The sequence below is a fragment of the Oncorhynchus mykiss genome, chromosome 12, assembly GCF_013265735.2.
Source record: "Oncorhynchus mykiss isolate Arlee chromosome 12, USDA_OmykA_1.1, whole genome shotgun sequence".
Classification (NCBI taxonomy): Eukaryota; Metazoa; Chordata; class Actinopteri; order Salmoniformes; family Salmonidae; genus Oncorhynchus; species Oncorhynchus mykiss.
In genome coordinates, this window is record NC_048576.1 from 6,856,412 (window position 1) to 6,878,634 (window position 22,223).

General features: G+C 44.9%; 1 protein-coding gene across 1 annotated transcript in view; it reads left to right on the forward strand.

Moving 5' to 3' along the window:
• The window catches only part of dcc (DCC netrin 1 receptor), a 600,603-nt gene that overhangs the window by 554,686 nt on the left and 23,694 nt on the right, over window positions 1–22,223 (forward strand). The window contains exons 26-27 of the mRNA XM_036936778.1: window positions 6,048–6,215; window positions 8,862–9,143. Coding sequence (XP_036792673.1) covers window positions 6,048–6,215; window positions 8,862–9,143 — 450 coding nt within the window. The remainder of the gene's footprint in view (window positions 1–6,047; window positions 6,216–8,861; window positions 9,144–22,223) is intronic.

Here is a 22,223-nt window from a genome sequence, read left to right on the forward strand (position 1 = left end):
AAACCCAAACTAGCATACTGTATCCTACATACTTAATGAATACCCATATACTAACATACTGTATCCTACATACTTAATGAATGCCCATTCTAACATACTCTAACATACTGTATTCTACATTCTTAATGAATATCCAAACTAGCATACCGTATCCTACATACTTAATGAATACCCATACTAACATACTGTATCCTACATACTTAATGAATACCCATTCTAACATACTGTATCCTACATACTTATTGAATACCCATTCTACCATACTGTAACATACTGTATCCTACATACTTAATGATTACCCATACTAGCATACTGTATCCTACATACTTAATGAATACCCATACTAACATACTGTATCCTACATACTTAATGATTACCCATACTAGCATACTGTATCCTACATACTTAATGAATACCCATACTAACATACTGTATCCTACATACTTAATGATTACCCATACTAGCATACTGTATCCTACATACTTAATTAATACACATACTAGCATACTGTATCCTACATACTTAATGATTACCCATACTAACATACTGTATGCTACATACATAATGAATACCCATACTAGCATACTGTATCCTACATACTTAATGAAATCCCTTACTAGCATACTGTATCCTACATACTTAATGAATACCCATATTAACATGCTGTATCCTACATACTTAATGAATACCCATACTAACATATTGTATCCTACATACTTAATGAATGCCCATTCTAACATACTGTATCCCACATACTTAATGAATACCCATACTAACATACTGTATTCTACATACTTAATGAATACCAATTCTAACATACTGTATCCTACATACTTAATGAATACCCATACTAACATACTGTATCCTACATACTTAATGAATACCCATTCTAGCATACTGTATCCTACATACTTAATGAATACCCATTCTAACATACTGTATCCTACATACTTAATGAATACCCATTCTAACATACTGTATCCTACATACTTAATGAATACCCATACTAGCATACTGTATCCTACATACTTAATGAATACCCATACTAACATACTGTATTCTACATACTTAATGAATACCCATTCTAACATACTGTATCCTACATACATACTACTACATAGAAGCACGGTGGCTAGGAAAAACTCCCTAGAAAGGGCAAAACCTAGGAAGAAACCTAGAGAGGAACCAGGCTATGTGGGGTGGCCAGTCCTCTTCTGGCTGTGCCGGGTGGAGATTATAACAGAACATGGCCAAGATGTTCAAATGTTCATAAATGACCAGCATGGTCGAATAATAATAAGGCAGAACAGTTGAAACTGGAGCAGCAGCACAGTCAGGTGGACTGGGGACAGCAAGGAGTCATCATGTCAGGTATTCCTGGGGCATGGTCCTAGGGCTCAGGTCTTCCGAGGGAGAGAAAGAGAGAATTAGAGAGAGCATATGTGGGATGGCCAGTCCTCTTTTGGCTGTGCCGGGTGGAGATTATAACAGAACATGGCCAAGATGTTCAAATGTTCATAAATGACCAGCATGGTCGAATAATAATAAGGCAGAACAGTTGAAACTGGAGCAGCAGCACGGCCAGGTGAACTGGGGACAGCAAGGAGTCATCATGTCAGGTAGTCCTGGGGCATGGTCCTAGGGCTCAGGTCCTCCGAGAGAGAGAAAGAAAGAGAGAAGGAGAGAATTAGAGAACGCACACTTAGATTCACACAGGACACCGAATAGGACAGGAGAAGTACTCCAGATATAACAAACTGACCCTAGCCCCTCGACACATAAACTACTGCAGCATAAATACTGGAGGCTGAGACAGGATGGGTCAGAAGACACTGTGGCCCCATCCGAGGACACCCCCGGACACGGCCAAACAGGAAGGATATAACCCCACCCACTTTGCCAAAGCACAGCCCCCACACCACTAGAGGGATATCTTCAACCACCAACTTACCATCCTGAGACAAGGCTGAGTATGGCCCACAAAGACCTCCGCCACGGCACAACCCAAGGGGGGGGGGGGGGGGGGGGGGGGGGCGCCAACCCAGACAGGATGACCACATCAGTGAATCAACCCACTCAGGTGACGCACCCCCTCCAGGGACGGCATGAGAGAGCCCCAGTAAGCCAGTGACTCAGCCCCTGTAATAGGGTTAGAGGCAGAGAATCCCAGTGGAAACAGGGGAACCGGCCAGGCAGAGACAGCAAGGGCGGTTCGTTGCTCCAGAGCCTTTCCGTTCACCTTCCCACTCCTGGGCCAGACTACACTCAATCATAGTGTGTACATAGTGTGTACTAACATACGGCATGAGTATGTACTTAATGAGTATGTACTACATACTATATACTATATACATACTCTATACTATACATATCTACAACATATTGTCAGCCAACATAACGTGCAGCGTAATGTTATTTAAAAATAAATACTTATTTGAAAAGTCTTTATTTTATCACATTGCTCAACATTTTCTTCAAATTTTGCCCTGATTAGTTAAAGCAATGAATTTGTATCTATCGTCGGACTTCAGCTGCATATTTTCAGACACTGTTGTGAAGCCACGCCCCTTTTCGGGAAGAATTGCATTATGGGCCCTAAAAACACAAAAAATAGTGTCCACTGCTTGTATACTTTGTATTTTGGCGAATGTAGTACGACATCTGGGAACCTTATCTATACTATTACCAACAAGCATACTATACACTATTACTATACTATGCACTATTACTATACTATACACTATTACTATACTATACACTATTACTATACTATACACTATTACTATACTATACACTATTACTATACTATACTATACTATACACTATTACTATACTATACACTATTACTATACTATACACTATTACCATACTATACACTATTACTATACTATGCACTATTACTATACTATACACTATTACTATACTATACACTATTACTATACTATACACTATTACCATACTATACACTATTACTATACTATACACTATTACCATACTATACACTATTACTATACTATACACTATTACCATACTATACACTATTACCATACTGTACTATACTATACTATACACTATTACTATACTATACACTATTACCATACTATACACTATTACTATACTATGCACTATTACCATACTATACACTATTACTATACTATGCACTATTACTATACTATACACTATTCCTATACTATACACTATTACTATACTATACACTATTACTATACTATACACTATTACCATACTATACTATACACTAGTACTATACTATACACTATTACTATACTATACACTATTACTATACTATGCACTATTACTATACTATACACTATTACTATACTATACACTATTACTAGACTATACACTATTACTATACTATGCACTATCACTATACTATACACTATTACTATACTATACACTATTACTATACTATACACTATTACCATACTATACACTATTACTATACTGTACACTATTACTATACTATACACTATTACCATACTGTACACTATTACTATAATATACACTATTACTATACTATACACTATCACTATACTATACACTATTACTATACTATACCAGACTATACACTATTACGATACTATACTATACTATACACTATTACTATACCATACTGTACTATACACTATTACCAAACTACACTATACTATACACTATTACTATACTATACTATACACTATGCCCATACAATACTATACACTATCACTATACTATACTATACGCTATTACTATACTATACTACACACAAGTACTATACTATACACTATTACTATATGATACTATACTATACTATACACTATTGCTATACTATACTGCACGCTATTACTATGCTATACTATACACTATACTAAACTATACACTATTACTATACGATACTATACACCATTACTATACAATACTATACACTATTACTATACTATACTATACTATGCACTATTACTATGCTATACTACACACTATTACTATACTATACACTATTACTATACTATACACTATTACTTTACTATACTATACACTATTACTATACTATACACTATTACTATACTATAGTATACTATACTGTACACTATTACTATACTAAACTCTCGATTCATATCACAAATAGTATGGTTAGTTGCAGTTAATATGAATATTCAAACAGAGTTTAGGATTGATAGAGTTTTTCGGGCGGGAATCAGGAGGGAATCAGGAGGGAATCGGGAGGGAATCAGGAGGGAATCAGGAGGGAATCGGGAGGGAATCGGAAGGGAATCGGGAGGGAATCGGGAGGGAATATGCAGGAAATCTGGTTAACCTTAAATCGGTATTTCTGGAAAACCAGGGAATTGGGGGAAAGTTACCCGAGTTATAACCTCTTCAGAAATAGTAAAATCTCTTCATAGTGGACTGAACATAGAACATCAAAATAGTAATGTTTCCATTTAATTCTGTTGGACTGAGGCTAGTAAGACCCCATCTCTTCACACAAACCAAATGTTTACCCAGCACAGTGCTGCGACAAAATCAACATTGTTGACCTAGTAATTTTACTATACATAGCCCATCATCGCAGGTCCAGGACAGACAGAACCAAACAACTGCCTGATTAGATACCAGGCCCGGCTAGCCGAGAATAGACACATGAATTGACATGTTTGTATACGCATAGATGTCAAGAGTTCATTACCTTCCATGGGACATAGGATCAATATGTGCACTGATCTGCCAATCAGTCAGATTTATACATAAATATATATACATACATAAATCCTTTTTCTACATCAGCGGTTCAACGGTCTCTCTCTCTCTCTCTCTCTCTCTCTCTCTCTCTCTCTCTCTCTCTCTCTCTCTCTCTCTCTCTCTCCCTCTCTCTCTCTCGCTCTCGCTTGCTCCCTCTCTCTCTCTCTCTCTCTCTTGCTCTCGCTTGCTCCCTCTCTCTCTCTCTCTCTCTCTCTCTCTCGCTCTCTCTCTCTCTCGCTCTCGCTTGCTCCCTCTCTCTCTCTCTCTCTCTCGCTCTCGCTTGCTCCCTCTCTCTCTCTCTCTCTCTTGCTCTCGCTTGCTCCCTCTCTCTCTCTCTCTCTCTCTCTCTCTCTATCTCTCTATCGCTCTCGCTCGCTCTCTCTCTCTTTCTTTCTCTCTGCAATTCCTTCTCCCCTCCAGGTCGTAGGCAGTTTAGGAGATAGGGATCTCTCTGTGTGTGCGGAGTACCCCAGGCATTTTAACAGCCCATCGCCCTCCTCTCTCCCTCCCTTCCTACATCCTCTTTCACTCCCTTCTCTGAGCCCTCAGGACACTTCTCAAGGTCAAGGCTAAGTCAGTCGCTAGTTCTCCAGACTCCAGTCTTGGCTGTCTGTCTGTCTGTCTGTCTAGCTCCATGTTGAAACATGTTTGGTTAAAATAAATGACACGCTGTTCCCTATATAGTGCATATATATATAGGGCCTCGTCAAATGTAGTTCACTGTAGGGAATAGGGTGCCATCTTACTGGACGTAAGGAATTTCAAGGGGTTCCGTTTACTCTCTTCAGTAACAAACTCTTTAATTGGTGTTTATAGAAAGACAGTTAATTAGCCATGCTGAGCAAACAGCACTACTGTGTCGCTAAGTGATCATATAAACTGTCACTGTCACTAATACATGATACTAGATCATTTTAGAAACAGTTTTACTAGGGGTTAGATAATTTAAAAAAAAAACACTTTGTTTCCCTGGCCTCTAAACGGCTAAAGGGTGGTATTTGTTGTTTATGTTTAGCGTAGTCATAGCAATGCCTGCCGTTTAATTTCACCACCTGTCTCTCCACCTGTCTCTCCTCCTGTCTCTCCTCCTGTCTCTCCACCCGTCTCTCCTCCTGTCTCTCCACCCGTCTCTCCTCCTGTCTCTCCACCTGTCTCTCCTCCTGTCTCTCCACCCGTCTCTCCTCCTGTCTCTCCACCTGTCTCTCCTCCCATCCGTCTCTCCTCCTTTCTCTCCTCCCATCCGTCTCTCCATCTGTCTCTCCTCCCATCCGTCTCTCCTCCCCTCTCTCCTCGCCTCTCTCTTCTAGCTGTTGTCAGTGCAATCCCAGTGCCAATTCTGGAGAGCAGTCAGTACCCTGGCATCCTGCCCTCGCCCACCTGCGGGTACAACCATGGTACTCTGACCACCCACCCCAAGTTCACCCTGAGACCCATGCCCTTCCCCAGCCTCACCGTGGACCGATGCTACGCAGCAGGTAGAAGTCAGTCCATTATACCCTCCCTGTCATTCCGTCTCCTCCTCCTGTCTCCGTCCCTCCCTGTCTTTCCGTCTCCTTCTCCTGTCTCCGTCCCTCCCTGTCATTCTTTGTCCTCCTCCTCTCTCCTCCCCTCCTTTTTATTCCATCTCGCTGCTCCTCCTCCAACTCTCTTCTTTCTCTTCTTGCCCCTAGTCTCAGTTCCCCTAACAGACACTTACTCGTCATTGGCCCTGTCCTCTCTCTCTCTCTCTCTCTCTTTCTGTCTCTGTCTCTCTCTGTCTCTCTCTGTCTCTCTCTGTCTCTCTCTGTCTCTCTCTGTCTCTTTCTCTTTCTCTCTCTCTCTCTCTCTCTCTCTCTCTCTCTCTCTATCTCACTCACTCACTCACTCACTCACTCACTCATTGTGTTATGAGCAACCATGGTGAGGTCAAAATGTAATAGCCAATTACTGGGCCTGGGACCTAAATGGCACCCTATCCTGCTATTGATCCTGGTCATATGTAGTGCACTATATTAACAATAGGTTACCATTCAGTACCCAGTAATTGGCTAATGCCTCATTGACCTATATCTGTAAATAAAGAGGAGAGGGAATCTTTGAGCCCAGACAGAAATGGAATTAGGTTAGTTTCAGTGTCAGATAGGAGAGGAGAGGAGGGGAGAGGAGGGGAGGGGAGAGGCTCAGATGAAGGGTCAAGGCCCAGGTGAAGGGTCGAGGCCCAGGTGAAGGGTCGAGGCCCAGATGAAGGGTCGAGGCCCAGGTGAAGGGTCGAGGCCCAGATGAAGGGTCGAGGCCCAGGTGAAGGGTCGAGGCCCAGGTGAAGGGTCGAAGCCCAGGTGAAGGGTCGAGAACCAGGTGAAGGGTCGAGACCCAGGTGAAGGGTCGAGGCCCAGATGAAGGGTCGAGGCCCAGATGAAGGGTCGAGGCCCAGGTGAAGGGTCGAGGCCCAGATGAAGGGTCGAGGCCCAGGTGAAGGGTCGAGGCCCAGGTGAAGGGTCGAGACCCAGGTGAAGGGTCGAGACCCAGGTGAAGGGTCGAGGCCCAGATGAATGGTCGAGGCCCAGATGAAGGGTCAAGGCCCAGGTGAAGGGTCGAGGCCCAGATGAAAGTTCGAGGCCCAGATGAATGGTCGAGGCCCAGATGAATGGTCGAGGCCCAGGTGAAGGGTCGAGGCCCAGGTGAAGGGTCGAGGCCCAGGTGAAGGGTCGAGGCCCAGGTGAAGGGTCGAGGCCCAGATGAATGGTCGAGGCCCAAGTGAAGGGTCGAGGCCCAGATGAAGTGTCGAGGCCTGGGAGTAGGGCACTCTGGGTCTCTCAGGATGAGGTTACTGGGAGTAGGGCACTCTGGGTCTCTCAGGATGAGGTTACTGGGAGTAGGGCACTCTGGGTCTCTCAGGATGAGGTTACTGGGAGTAGGGCACTCTGGGTCTCTCAGGATGAGGTGACTAGGAGTAGGGCACTCTGGGTCTCTCAGGATAGGGTTACTGGGAGTAGGGCACTCTGGGTCTCTCAGGATGAGGTTACTGGGAGTAGGGCACTCTGGGTCTCTCAGGATGAGGTGACTAGGAGTAGGGCACTCTGGGTCTCTCAGGATAGGGTTACTGGGAGTAGGGCACTCTGGGTCTCTCGGGATGGGGTTACTGGGAGTAGGGCACTCTGGGTCTCTCAGGATGAGGTTACTGGGAGTAGGGCACTCTGGGTCTCTCAGGATGAGGTTACTGGGAGTAGGGCACTCTGGGTCTCTCGGGATGAGGTTACTGGGAGTAGGGCACTCTGGGTCTCTCAGGATGGGGTTACTGGGAGTAGGGCACTCTGGGTCTCTCGGGATGGGGTTACTGGGAGTAGGGCACTCTGGGTCTCTCAGGATGAGGTTACTGGGAGTAGGGCACTCTGGGTCTCTCAGGATGAGGTTACTGGGAGTAGGGCACTCTGGGTCTCTCGGGATGAGGTTACTGGGAGTAGGGCACTCTGGGTCTCTCGGGATGGGGTTACTGGGAGTAGGGCACTCTGGGTCTCTCGGGATGAGGTTACTGGGAGTAGGGCACTCTGGGTCTCTCGGGATGAGGTTACTGGGAGTAGGGCACTCTGGGTCTCTCGGGATGGGGTTACTGGGAGTAGGGCACTCTGGGTCTCTCGGGATGGGGTTACTGGGAGTAGGGCACTCTGGGTCTCTCGGGATGAGGTTACAGAGTGCAGCACTCTGGGTCTCTCGGGATGAGGTTACTGGGAGTAGGGCACTCTGGGTCTCTTGGGATGAGGTTACTGGGAGTAGGGCACTCTGGGTCTCTCGGGATGGGGTTACTGGGAGTAGGGCACTCTGGGTCTCTCGGGATGGGGTTACTGGGAGTAGGGCACTCTGGGTCTCTCGGGATGAGGTTACAGAGTGCAGCACTCCTAACTTTCTTTAAATTTTTAAGTCAGTTAAGAACAAATTCTTATTTACTGTAACGGCCTAGGAACAGTGGGTTAACTGCCTTGTTCAAGGGCAGAACGACAGGTTTTCATCTTGTCAGTTCGGGGATTCGTTTACTGGCACCAACACTCTAACCAGTAGGCTACCTGCCGCCCCTAAAAATGGGACTAACTAATTAACCAACCGGTGGAACTAACCAACCCATGTCTGTGTTATCTCTGTGTGTGCAGCGATGTCGACAGAGGGTTCCACTCCGCTGGGGGTTCAGCAGCAGCAGCAGCAGCATACTCTGATTACCAGCAGCAGCAGTCAACCAGGAGTAGGAGGAGCAGGAGGTGGAGGTGAGCTCTCTCTCCCTGGCACAGAAGAGGTAGGGGCCACCTCTACCCGTACCATCCCCACCGCCTGTGTCAGGCCAACGCACCCCTTACGCAGCTTCGCCAACCCCCTCCTGCCACCCCCCATGGGGACCATCGACCCCAAAGTCTACACACCCATGATGCCACATTCAAGTGAGTTCAACCTGGGCTTGGGAACAGATTTCTACTATCAGCACTGTACTGTCTGGTTATGTAGTCTGTAAGGTAAGGCTGATTTCAGTACTGTCTGGTTATGTAGTCTGTAAGGTAAGGCTGATTTCAGTACTGTCTGGTTATGTAGTCTGTAAAGTAAGGCTGATTTCAGTACTGTCTGGTTATGTAGTCTGTAAGGTAAGGCTGATTTCAGTACTGTCTGGTTATGTAGTCTTGTCAGGTAAGGTTGATTTCAGTACTGTCTGGCTATGTAGTCTGTAAGGTACGGCTGATTTCAGTACTGTCTGGTTATGTAGTCTTGTCAGGTAAGGTTGATTTCAGTACTGTCTGGTTATGTAGTCTGTAAGGTAAGGCTGATTTCAGTACTGTCTGGTTATGTAGTCTGTAAGGTAAGGCTGATTTCAGTACTGTCTGGTTATGTAGTCTTGTCAGGTAAGGTTGATTTCAGTACTGTCTGGTTATGTAGTCTGTAAGGTAAGGCTGATTTCAGTACTGTCTGGTTATGTAGTCTGTAAGGTAAGGCTGATTTCAGTACTGTCTGGTTATGTAGTCTGTAAGGTAAGGCTGATTTCAGTACTGTCTGGTTATGTAGTCTTGTCAGGTAAGGTTGATTTCAGTACTGTCTGGCTATGTAGTCTGTAAGGTACGGCTGATTTCAGTACTGTCTGGTTATGTAGTCTTGTCAGGTAAGGTTGATTTCAGTACTGTCTGGTTATGTAGTCTGTAAGGTAAGGCTGATTTCAGTACTGTCTGGTTATGTAGTCTGTAAGGTAAGGCTGATTTCAGTACTGTCTGGTTATGTAGTCTGTAAGGTAAGGCTGATTTCAGTACTGTCTGGTTATGTAGTCTTGTCAGGTAAGGTTGATTTCAGTACTGTCTGGTTATGTAGTCTGTAAGGTAAGGCTGATTTCAGTACTGTCTGGTTATGTAGTCTTGTCAGGTAAGGCTGATTTCAGTACTGTCTGGTTATGTAGTCTTGTCAGGTAAGGCTGATTTCAGTACTGTCTGGCTATGTAGTCTGTAAGGTAAGGCTGATTTCAGTACTGTCTGGTTATGTAGTCTGTAGGGTAAGGCTGATTTCAGTACTGTCTGGTTATGTAGTCTGTAAGGTAAGGCTGATTTCAGTACTGTCTGGTTATGTAGTCTGTAGGGTAAGGCTGATTTCAGTACTGTCTGGTTGTGTAGTCTGTAAGGTAAGGCTGATTTCAGTACTGTCTGGTTATGTAGTCTGTAAGGTAAGGCTGATTTCAGTACTGTCTGGTTATGTAGTCTGTAAGGTAAGGCTGATTTCAGTACTGTCTGGTTATGTAGTCTGTAAGGTACGGCTGATTTCAGTACTGTCTGGTTATGTAGTATGTAAGGTAAGGCTGATTTCAGTACTGTCTGGTTATGTAGTCTGTAAGGTAAGGCTGATTTCAGTACTGTCTGGTTATGTAGTCTGTAAGGTAAGGCTGATTTCAGTACTGTCTGGTTATGTAGTCTGTAAGGTAAGGCTGATTTCAGTACTCTCTGGTTATGTAGTCTGTAAGGTAAGGCTGATTTCAGTACTGTCTGGTTATGTAGTCTGTAGGGTAAGGCTGATTTCAGTACTGTCTGGTTATGTAGTCTGTAAGGCAAGGATGATTTCAGTACTGTCTGGTTATGTAGTCTGTAAGTTAAGGCTGATTTCAGTACTGTCTGGTTATGTAGTCTGTAAGGTAAGGCTGATTTCAGTACTGTCTGGTTATGTAGTCTGTAAGGTACGGCTGATTTCAGTACTGTCTGGTTATGTAGTCTGTAAGGTAAGGATGTACATTAGCCTGAGGACGGAGAACCCATCCATTCTGATCTTGTTTCAGTACACCTCTTCTCTCTCTCTCACACACACACACACACACACACACACACACACACACACACACACACACACACACTTACACACACACACACACACACACACTTCCGTCTCATCACAGCCTTAATATCCTGCAGCCCTGTGAGAAAACAGACTGAATCTATGATCTTTCCCACCCGTCTTACCAAAAACACTGTGTGTGTGTGTGTGTGTGTGTGTGTGTGTGTGTGTGTGTGTGTGTGTGTGTGTGTGTGTGTGTGTGTGTGTGTGTGTGTGTGTGTGTGTGTGTGTGTGTGTGTGTCTGTTGTAGGTTGGTGTATGTCTGTTATTTTACAGTATGCTCAGGTGGCTGAGATTACCATTGATTTTCAGATCCTGTGAACCCTTTACACTACAGGCTGCAGGCTGAGCAACACCCCTCACACACATCCAGCAGCACAGCACCTCTCCCTCTTTGAGGCAGGAATAGCCTCTCTCTCTCTCTCTCTCTCCCCCCTCTCTCTCTCTCTCTCCCTCATCCATGAAGGAATAGCCTCTCTCTCTCTCTCTCTCTCTCTCTCTCTCTCTCTCTCTCTCTCTCTCTCTCTCTCTCTCATCCAGGAAGGAATAGTCTCTCTCTCCCTCTCTCTCTCGCTCTCTCTCTCTCTCTCTCTCATCCAGGAAGGAATAGCCTCTCTCTCTCTCTCATCCAGGAAGGAATAGCCTCTCTCTCTCTCTCTCTCTCTCTCTCTCTCTCTCTCTCTCTCTCTCTCTCTCTCTCTCTCTCTCCTCACAACTGGTACCTGTCTAAGTCTCTGGATCTATCCTCTTTCTTTCCTCTACCTCCTCCTCTACTCCTCCCTCTCCTCTACCTCCTCCTCTTCTCTCTACTCCTCCCTCTCCTCTACCTCCTCCTCTTCTCTCTACTTCTTCCTCTCCTCTACCTCCTCCTCTTCTCTCTACTCCTCCCTCTCCACTACCTCCTCCTCTTCTCTCTACTCCTCCCTCTCCTCTGCCTCGTCCTCTTCTCTCTACTCCTCTACTCCTCCCTCTCCTCTACCTCCTCCTCTTCTCTCTACTCCTCTACTCCTCCCTCTCCTCTACCTCATCTTCTCTCTACTCCTCCCTCTCCTCTACCTCCTCCTCTTCTCTCTACTCCTCCTTTTCCTCTACCTCCTCCTCTTCTCTCTACTCCTCCTCCTCCTCTTCTCTCTACTCCTCATCCTCTACCTCCTCCTCTTCTCTCTACCCCTCCTCCTCCTCCTCTTCTCTCTACTCCTCATCCTCTGCCTCCTCCTCTTCTCTCTACTCCTCTACGCCTCTCCTTTACGTTCCTCTCCTCTACTCCTCCCTCTCCTCTACATCGTCCTCTTCTCTCTACCCCTCCCTCTCCTCTACCTCCTCCTCTTCTCTCTACTCCTCCTCATCCTCTACCTCCTCCTCTTCTCTCTACTCCTCCTTCTCCTCTACCTCCTCCTCTTCTCTCTACTCCTCCTTCTCCTCTAACTCCTCCTCTTCTCTCTACTCCTCCCTCTCCTCTACCTCCTCCTCTTCTCTCTACTCCTCCTTCTCCTCTACCTCCTCCTCTTCTCTCTACTCCTCATCCTCTACCTCCTCCTCTTCTCTCTACTCCTCCTCCTCCTCCTCTTCTCTCTACTCCTCATCCTCTGCCTCCTCCTCTTCTCTCTACTCCTCTACGCCTCTCCTTTACGTTCCTCTCCTCTACTCCTCCTCCTCCTCTTCTCTCTACTCCACCCTCTCCTCTACCTCCTCCTCCTGTCTCTACTCCTTCCTCTCCTTTACCTCGTCCTCATCTCTCTGCTCCTCCCTCTCCTCTACCTCCTCCTCTTCTCTCTACTCCTCCTTTCTCTACTCCTCCCTCTCCTCTACATCGTCCTCTTCTCTCTACCCCTCCCTCTCCTCTACCTCCTCCTCTTCTCTCTACTCCTCCTCATCCTCTACCTCCTCCTCTTCTCTCTACTCCTCCTTCTCCTCTACCTCCTCCTCTTCTCTCTACTCCTCCTTCTCCTCTACCTCCTCCAGGTAGAGGAGAAGGAGGAGTGTCCGATATACATATACATTTCTTCTGACAGATGCGTTTTCACCGTAGTCATGGTGATGATGGTCATGGTGATCATAGTCATGATTTAGTTGTTTTTTCTTAAACCTTTGCGCCAGCAGTGTTGGAACACTTTTTCCCTTTGATTCTTTGGGCAGAGCTGATGAGTACTGATGATAAAGGATGCTGGATGGAAGGGTCACCTGAGCTCTACTCTCTTATTAATGAACTGAAAATGAGACGCATTGTCACCTCTCTAAAAACAGACATCAGAGGGTTTTTAATCAAAGAGTTATTAGAATTCAGACTGAATGATTTAGGAAACTTTGCAGAACATTGGTCCTGACCTAACTAAATGTTTGAGTGTGACATTTTATATTTGTAGACAAAAGGGGATTTTTGTATTCAGTTAGTTGTGTGTGGCCCAGAGGGGCAACGACTTTTAAGTAGAGGAGTACTGAGCTGGAATAAACACCTTGCCTACTTCCTGACTGTAAATTGCTCTGAAAAGGAGCATCTACTGAACTAAATGACAGAATGAAGGTGAAGAACTCCATGGCAAAACCTCAGCTTCCTCCTGGGTGATTTCAAAACCTCAGCCTCCTCCTGGGTGATTTCAAAACCTCAGCTTCCTCCTGGGTGATTTCAAAACCTCAGCTTCCTCCTGGGTGATTTCTAAAACCTCAGCCTCCTCCTGGGTGATTTCTAAGAAGTGAAATAGCTCGGCTCTTTTAGCCATTGTTGCCTGTAAAATGCAGAAATTGGAGAGCATTTATCTGGCTGGTCTATACTCTATTTACTTCCACACCTGAATGGCTTTAAGCTCATAGAAATCAATAAATATCATTTTTTGTAGGAAATGTCTCCAGCTCCCAGTCAGACTGAAGAGGTAGTTTAAAGGTAGTTCAACCCAGCAAGAATATCAGTTACTGAATGTCCAGAAGAATGTCTGTGTCCCAAATGACAGACTATTATAGTGAACTACTTTAGATCAGAGCACTTAGACCACTACCATAAATGTAATGCACTATAAAGGGAATTGGCTGCCATTTGGGACATAGCCCAGAACGATGTTTACCTTCCAGAGTCTGTCTAGTTCACTTCCCTTCACTGCCTACCTGCTTCAGGTGTTGTCTAGTTCAGTTATCTTCATTGCCTACCTGCTTCAGGTTGTTTCAGGTGTTGTCTAGTTCACTTCCCTTCACTGCCTACCTGCTTCAGGTTGTTTCAGGTGCTGTCTAGTTCACTTCCCTTCACTGCCTACCTGCTTCAGGTTGTTTCAGGTGTTGTCTAGTTCACTTCCCTTCACTGCCTACCTGCTTCAGGTTGTTTCAGGTGTTGTCTAGTTCACTTAACTTCACTGCCTACCTGCTTCAGGTGTTGTCTAGTTCCGTTATCTTCACTGCCTACCTGCTTCAGGTGTTGTCTAGTTCACTTGTCTTCACTGCCTACCTGCTTCAGGCTGCTTCAGGTGTTGTCTAGTTCACTTGTCTTCACTGCCTACCTGCTTCAGGTGTTGTCTAGTTCACTTATCTTCACTGCCTATCTGCTTCAGGTGTTGTCTAGTTCAGTTATCTTCACTGCCTACCTGCTTCAGGTTGTTTCAGGTGTTGTCTAGTTCACTTCTCTTCACTGCCTATCTGCTTCAGGTGTTGTCTAGTTCACTTATCTTCACTGCCTACCTGCTTCAGGTTGTTTCAGGTGTTGTCTAGTTCACTTCCCTTCACTGCCTACCTGTTCAGTTATCTTTATTGCCTACCTGCTTCAGGTTGTTTCAGGTGTTGTCTAGTTCAATTCCCTTCACTGCCTACCTGCTTCAGGTTGTTTCAGGTGTTGTCTAGTTCACTTCCCTTCACTGCCTACCTGCTTCAGGTTGTTTCAGGTGTTGTCAGGCAACAGCAGGAGCTCTGTCTCTCTTCTAGACAGTGTTGAACACATCAAACAGTTTTAAAATGGATTACAATGAGATGTTGTGTCAACGGTCTACACACAATACACCATAATGTCAAAGTGGAATTGTGTTTAGACATTTTTACAAATTAATAAAAAATGAAAAGCTGAAATGTCTCGAATCAATAAGTATTCAACCTCTTTGTTATGGCAAGCCTAGATATGTTCAGGTGTAAAACGGTGCTTAACAAGTCAGATAATAAGTTGAATGGACTCACTTTGTGTGCAACAATAGAGTTTAACATGATTTTTCTCTATCTCGTCTCTGTACCCCCAACACATACAATTATCTGTAAGGTCCCTAAGTCAAGCAGTGAATTTCAAACACAGATTCAACCACAAAGACCAGTGAGGCTTGTCATGCCTCGCAAAGAAGGGCACCTATTGGGAGTTGGATAAAACATTTTAGAAGCAGAAATTGAATATCCCTTTGAGAATGGTGAAGGTATTAATTCTACTCTGAATGGTCTGTCAAAACACCCAGTCACGACAAAGATACTGTTGTCCTTCCTAACTCAGTTGCCGGAGAGGAAGGAAACCGCTCCGTGATTTCACCATGAGGCCAATGGTGACTTTAAAACAGTTATGCAGAGTTTAATGGCTGTGAAAGGAGAAAACTGAGGATAAATCAACAATATTGTAGTCTATTTATTTATTTATTTATTGAACCTTTATTTAACTAGGCAAGTCAAATAGTGAAGATAACTTTGTCCTGAATACAAAGCATTGTGTTTTTTGGGGCAAAACCAACACACTGAGTAGCACTCTTAATATTGGGGAAACTGCCCTGTCAAGCATGGTGGTGGCTGCATTATGCTATGGGTATGCTTGTCATCGGCAAGGACTATGGAGTTTTTCAGGATAAAAAGAAAAGGAATAGAGCTAAGCACAGGAAAAGTCCTAGAGGAAAGCCTGGTTCAGTCTGCTTTCCACCAGACACTGGGAGATGAATTCACCTTTCAGCAGGACAATAACCTAAAACACAAGGACAAATATACACTGGAGTTGCTCACCAAGAAGACAGTGAATGTTCTTACCAAGACAACATGGAATGTTCCTGAGTGTCCTAGTTACAGTTTTGACTTAAATCGGTTTGAAAATCTATGGCTAGACTTGAAGATGGCTGTCTAGCAATGATCAACAACCAACTTGACGGAGCCTAAAGCATTTTATAGTCATAATCAAAAATAACCATGTGGAAATATTCAACAATATTTGTGCCAGCAGCATACCACCCTGCATACCACTGCTGGCTGCCTTCTGAAGCTAAGCAGGGTTGGTCCTGGATGGGAGACCAGATGCTGCTGGAAATGGTGTTGGAGGGCCAGTAGGAGGCACTCTTCCCTCTGGTCTATCGTAAGAGTAGGGGTGTTAACCCCGGTGTCCTGGCTAAATTCCCAATCTGGCCCTCAAACCATCAAAGTCACCTAATTATCCTCAGTTTACAAAATGGCTCATTAATCCCCCTCCTCTCCCCTGTAACTATTCCCCAGGTCGTTGCTGTAAATGAGAATGTGTTCTCAGTCAACTTACCTGGTAAAATAACAGATCAATTAAATAAACGATCTCGGTGTGCAAAGCTCTCAGAGTCTTAAATCAACAGTGAAATGCTTACTTAGTCAGAAAAACTCACACAGCTGTAATCTAACATGTATTGACTCAGGGGTTCTTGATACTAACATAAATGAGATATTTCTGTATTTTGCTTTCAATGAATTTCAACACAATTTTTTTTTATGTTTTCAGTTTGCCATTTTGGGGTATTGTATGTTGATGGGTGAGGAAAAAAAATGAAATCAATTTTGAATTCAGGCGTTAACACAACAAAATGTATAATAAGTCAAGAGGTATTCATTATTTCTGTAGGTGCTGTAACTAGCTATGTGGCTGGAATTTATATGGATCGATTTTGCAAAGTGGTGTACTGTGAAACAAAGCAGTTTAAATGACTTTGGTCGATGGAAATGCTGTGCACTACTGGAAAAAGGCCTGCAGATATTTAGCCATTATGATGCTGACAAGGCACCATGGGTATATATAGTACAGTACAGTGCATACAGTAGGTTTCACATTGTGATAGCAGTGTACAGTGCATACAGTAGGTTTCACATTGTGATAGCAGTGTACAGTGCATACAGTAGGTTACACATTGTGATAGCAGTGTACAGTGGGGTTACAGTAGGTTTCACATTGTGATAGCAGTGTACAGTGCATACAGTAGGTTACACATTGTGATAGCAGTGCACAGTGGGGTTACAGTAGGTTACACATTGTGGTAGAAGGTGGAACCTTTTGAATAGAACACTGAGTGGAGAGTAGTGACAGTTACAACACTGAGTGGAGAGTAGTGACAGTCAGAACACTGAGTGGAGAGTAGTGACAGTTAGAACACTGAGTGGAGAGTAGTGACAGTCAGAACACTGAGTGGTGTGTAGTGACAGTTAGAACACTGAGTGAAGAGTAGTGACAGTCAGAACACTGAGTGGTGTGTAGTGACAGTTAGAACACTGAGTGGAGAGTAGGGACAGTTAGAACACTGAGTGAAGAGTAGAGACAGTTAGAACACTGAGTGGAGAGTAGTGGTAGTTAGAACACTGAGTGGAGAGTAATGACAGTCAGAACACTGAGTGGAGAGTAGAGACAGTTAGAACACTGAGTGGAGAGTAGTGACAGTTAGAACACTGAGTGGTGAGTAGAGACAGTTAGAACACTGAGTGGAGAGTAGTGACAGTCAGAACACTGAGTGGAGAGTAGAGACAGTTAGAACACTGAGTGGAGAGTAGTGACAGTCAGAACACTGAGTGGAGAGTAGAGACAGAACACTGAGTGGAGAGTAGTGACAGTTAGAACACTGAGTGGAGAGTAGTGACAGTTAGAACAGTGAGTGGAGAGTAGTGACAGTAAGAACACTGAGTGGAGAGTAGGGACAGTTAGAACACTGAGTGGAGAGTAGTGACAGTCAGAACACTGAGTGGAGAGTAGAGACAGAACACTGAGTGGAGAGTAGTGACAGTTAGAACACTGAGTGGAGACTAGTGACAGAACACTGAGTGGAGATTAGTGACAGTTAGAACACTGAGTGGTGAGTAGTGACAGTTAGAACACTGAGTGGTGAGTAGTGGCAGTTAGAACACTGAGTGGAGAGTAGTGACAGTTAGAACACTGAGTGGTGAGTAGTGACAGTTAGAACACTGAGTGGAGAGTAGTGACAGTTAGAACACTGAGTGGAGAGTAGTGACAGTTAGAACAGTGAGTGGAGAGTAGTGACAGTTAGAACACTGAGTGGTGAGTAGTGACAGTTAGAACACTGAGTGGAGAGTTGTGACAGTTAGAACACTGAGTGGTGAGTAGTGACAGTTAGAACACTGAGTGGAGAGTAGTGACAGTTAGAACACTGAGTGGAGAGTAGTGACAGTTAGAACACTGAGTGGAGAGTAGTGACAGTTAGAACACTGAGCGGTGAGTAGTGACAGTTAGAACACTGAGTGGAGAGTAGTGACAGTTAGAACACTGAGTGGAGAGTAGTGACAGTTAGAACACTGAGTGGAGAGTAGTGACAGTTAGAACACTGAGTGGAGAGTAGTGACAGTTAGAACACTGAGTGGAGAGTAGTGACAGTTAGAACACTGAGTGGAGAGTAGTGACAGTTAGAACATTGAGTGGAGAGTAGTGACAGTAAGAACACTGAGTGGAGAGTTGTGACAGTAAGAACACTGAGTGGAGAGTAGTGACATTTAGAACACTGAGTGGAGAGTAGTGACATTTAGAACACTGAGTGGAGAGTAGTGACAGTAAGAACACTGAGTGGAGAGTAGGGACAGTTAGAACACTGAGTGGAGAGTCGTGACAGTAAGAACACTGAGTGGAGAGTAGGGACAGTTAGAACACTGAGTGGAGAGTAGTGACAGTCAGAACACTGAGTGGAGAGTAGAGACAGAACACTGAGTGGAGAGTAGTGACAGTTAGAACACTGAGTGGAGACTAGTGACAGAACACTGAGTGGAGATTAGTGACAGTTAGAACACTGAGTGGTGAGTAGTGACAGTTAGAACACTGAGTGGAGAGTAGTGACAGTTAGAACACTGAGTGGTGAGTAGTGACAGTTAGAACACTGAGTGGAGAGTAGTGACAGTTAGAACACTGAGTGGAGAGTAGTGACAGTTAGAACAGTGAGTGGAGAGTAGTGACAGTTAGAACACTGAGTGGTGAGTAGTGACAGTTAGAACACTGAGTGGAGAGTTGTGACAGTTAGAACACTGAGTGGTGAGTAGTGACAGTTAGAACACTGAGTGGAGAGTAGTGACAGTTAGAACACTGAGTGGAGAGTAGTGACAGTTAGAACACTGAGTGGAGAGTAGTGACAGTTAGAACACTGAGCGGTGAGTAGTGACAGTTAGAACACTGAGTGGAGAGTAGTGACAGTTAGAACACTGAGTGGAGAGTAGTGACAGTTAGAACACTGAGTGTAGAGTAGTGACAGTTAGAACACTGAGTGGAGAGTAGTGACAGTTAGAACACTGAGTGGAGAGTAGTGACAGTTAGAACATTGAGTGGAGAGTAGTGACAGTAAGAACACTGAGTGGAGAGTCGTGACAGTAAGAACACTGAGTGGAGAGTAGTGACAGTTAGAACACTGAGTGGAGAGTTGTGACAGTTAGAACACTGAGTGGAGAGTAGTGACAGTAAGAACACTGAGTGGAGAGTCGTGATAGTAAGAACACTGAGTGGAGAGTAGGGACAGTTAGAACACTGAGTGGAGAGTCGTGACAGTAAGAACACTGAGTGGAGAGTAGGGACAGTTAGAACACTGAGTGGAGAGTAGGGACAGTTAGAACACTGAGTGGAGAGTAGGGACAGTTAGAACACTGAGTGGAGAGTCGTGACAGTAAGAACACTGAGTGGAGAGTAGGGACAGTTAGAACACTGAGTGGACAGTAGGGACAGTTAGAACACTGAGTGGAGAGTAGGGACAGTTAGAACACTGAGTGGAGAGTAGTGACAGTTAGAACACTGAGTGGACAGTAGGGACAGTTAGAACACTGAGTGGAGAGTCGTGACAGTAAGAACACTGAGTGGAGAGTAGGGACAGTTAGAACACTGAGTGGAGAGTAGGGACAGTTAGAACACTGAGTGGAGAGTAGGGACAGTTAGAACACTGAGTGGAGAGTCGTGACAGTAAGAACACTGAGTGGAGAGTAGGGACAGTTAGAACACTGAGTGGAGAGTAGGGACAGTTAGAACACTGAGTGGAGAGTCGTGACAGTAAGAACACTGAGTGGAGAGTAGGGACAGTTAGAACACTGAGTGGAGAGTAGGGACAGTTAGAACACTGAGTGGAGAGTAGGGACAGTTAGAACACTGAGTGGAGAGTCGTGACAGTAAGAACACTGAGTGGAGAGTAGGGACAGTTAGAACACTGAGTGGACAGTAGGGACAGTTAGTACACTGAGTGGAGAGTAGGGACAGTTAGAACACTGAGTGGAGAGTAGTGACAGTTAGAACACTGAGTGGACAGTAGGGACAGTTAGAACACTGAGTGGAGAGTAGGGACAGTTAGAACACTGAGTGGAGAGTAGGGACAGTTAGAACACTGAGTGGAGAGTCGGGATAGTTAGAACACTGAGTGGACAGAAGGGACAGTTAGAACACTGAGTGGAGAGTAGGGACAGTTAGAACACTGAGTGAAGAGTAGAGACAGTTAGAACACTGAGTGGAGAGTCGGGACAGTTAGAACACTGAGTGGAGAGTCGGGACAGTTAGAACACTGAGTGGACAGTAGGGACAGTTAGAACACTGAGTGGAGAGTAGGGACAGTTAGAACACTGAGTGGAGAGTAGGGACAGTTAGAACACTGAGTGGAGAGTCGTGACAGTTAGAACACTGAGTGGAGAGTCGGGACAGTTAGAACACTGAGTGGAGAGTAGGGACAGTTAGAACACTGAGTGGACAGTAGGGACAGTTAGAACACTGAGTGGAGAGTAGGGACAGTTAGAACACTGAGTGGAGAGTAGGGACAGTTAGAACACTGAGTGGAGAGTAGGGATAGTTAGAACACTGAGTGGACAGAAGGGACAGTTAGAACACTGAGTGGAGAGTAGGGACAGTTAGAACACTGAGTGAAGAGTAGAGACAGTTAGAACACTGAGTGGAGAGTCGGGACAGTTAGAACACTGAGTGGAGAGTCGGGACAGTTAGAACACTGAGTGGACAGTAGTGACAGTTAGAACACTGAGTGAAGAGTAGGGACAGTTAGAACACTGAGTGGAGAGTAGGGACAGTTAGAACACTGAGTGGAGAGTCGTGACAGTTAGAACACTGAGTGGAGAGTCGGGACAGTTAGAACACTGAGTGGAGAGTCGGGACAGTTAGAACACTGAGTGGAGAGTCGTGACAGTAAGAACACTGAGTGGAGAGTAGGGACAGTTAGAACACTGAGTGGAGAGTAGGGACAGTTAGAACACTGAGTGGAGAGTAGGGACAGTTAGAACACTGAGTGGAGAGTCGTGACAGTAAGAACACTGAGTGGAGAGTAGGGACAGTTAGAACACTGAGTGGACAGTAGGGACAGTTAGAACACTGAGTGGAGAGTCGTGACAGTTAGAACACTGAGTGGAGAGTAGGGACAGTTAGAACACTGAGTGGAGAGTAGGGACAGTTAGAACACTGAGTGGAGAGTCGTGACAGTAAGAACACTGAGTGGACAGTAGGGACAGTTAGAACACTGAGTGGAGAGTAGGGACAGTTAGAACACTGAGTGGAGAGTCGTGACAGTTAGAACACTGAGTGGAGAGTAGGGACAGTTAGAACACTGAGTGGAGAGTCGGGATAGTTAGCCTGGTTCATCTGCTAACTGAGTGGTTGGTGCTAACATGTTGTCAACACTTTATTGAAGGTTTTATTGAACACAACCTTTGACACTATATCTTTCATGGGCTCACATGAAGTAACCTTTTGGTATTTGTTTCTGTAGTTCTGTGAGTTACTGTGACTGTGACGTTCTTAATCAAGCTTGTCCCCTTGATAAAACTCCACTCTCGTGCAATTATGTTCCCCTCATTATAGGCCGATGGCCTGCAGAAACAGGAGACTAGGCAGAAAGCCACCTTAGCACTGTTGTCGAGTACATTGCCATCGGTCTTACAGCAGCCGGCAATCAGAACTGCTTAGCCAGCATAGTTAGCAGCTGAACAGAACAGACGTTCAGTACGAAGTGACTGTTCTGATCCAGATCCAGCTG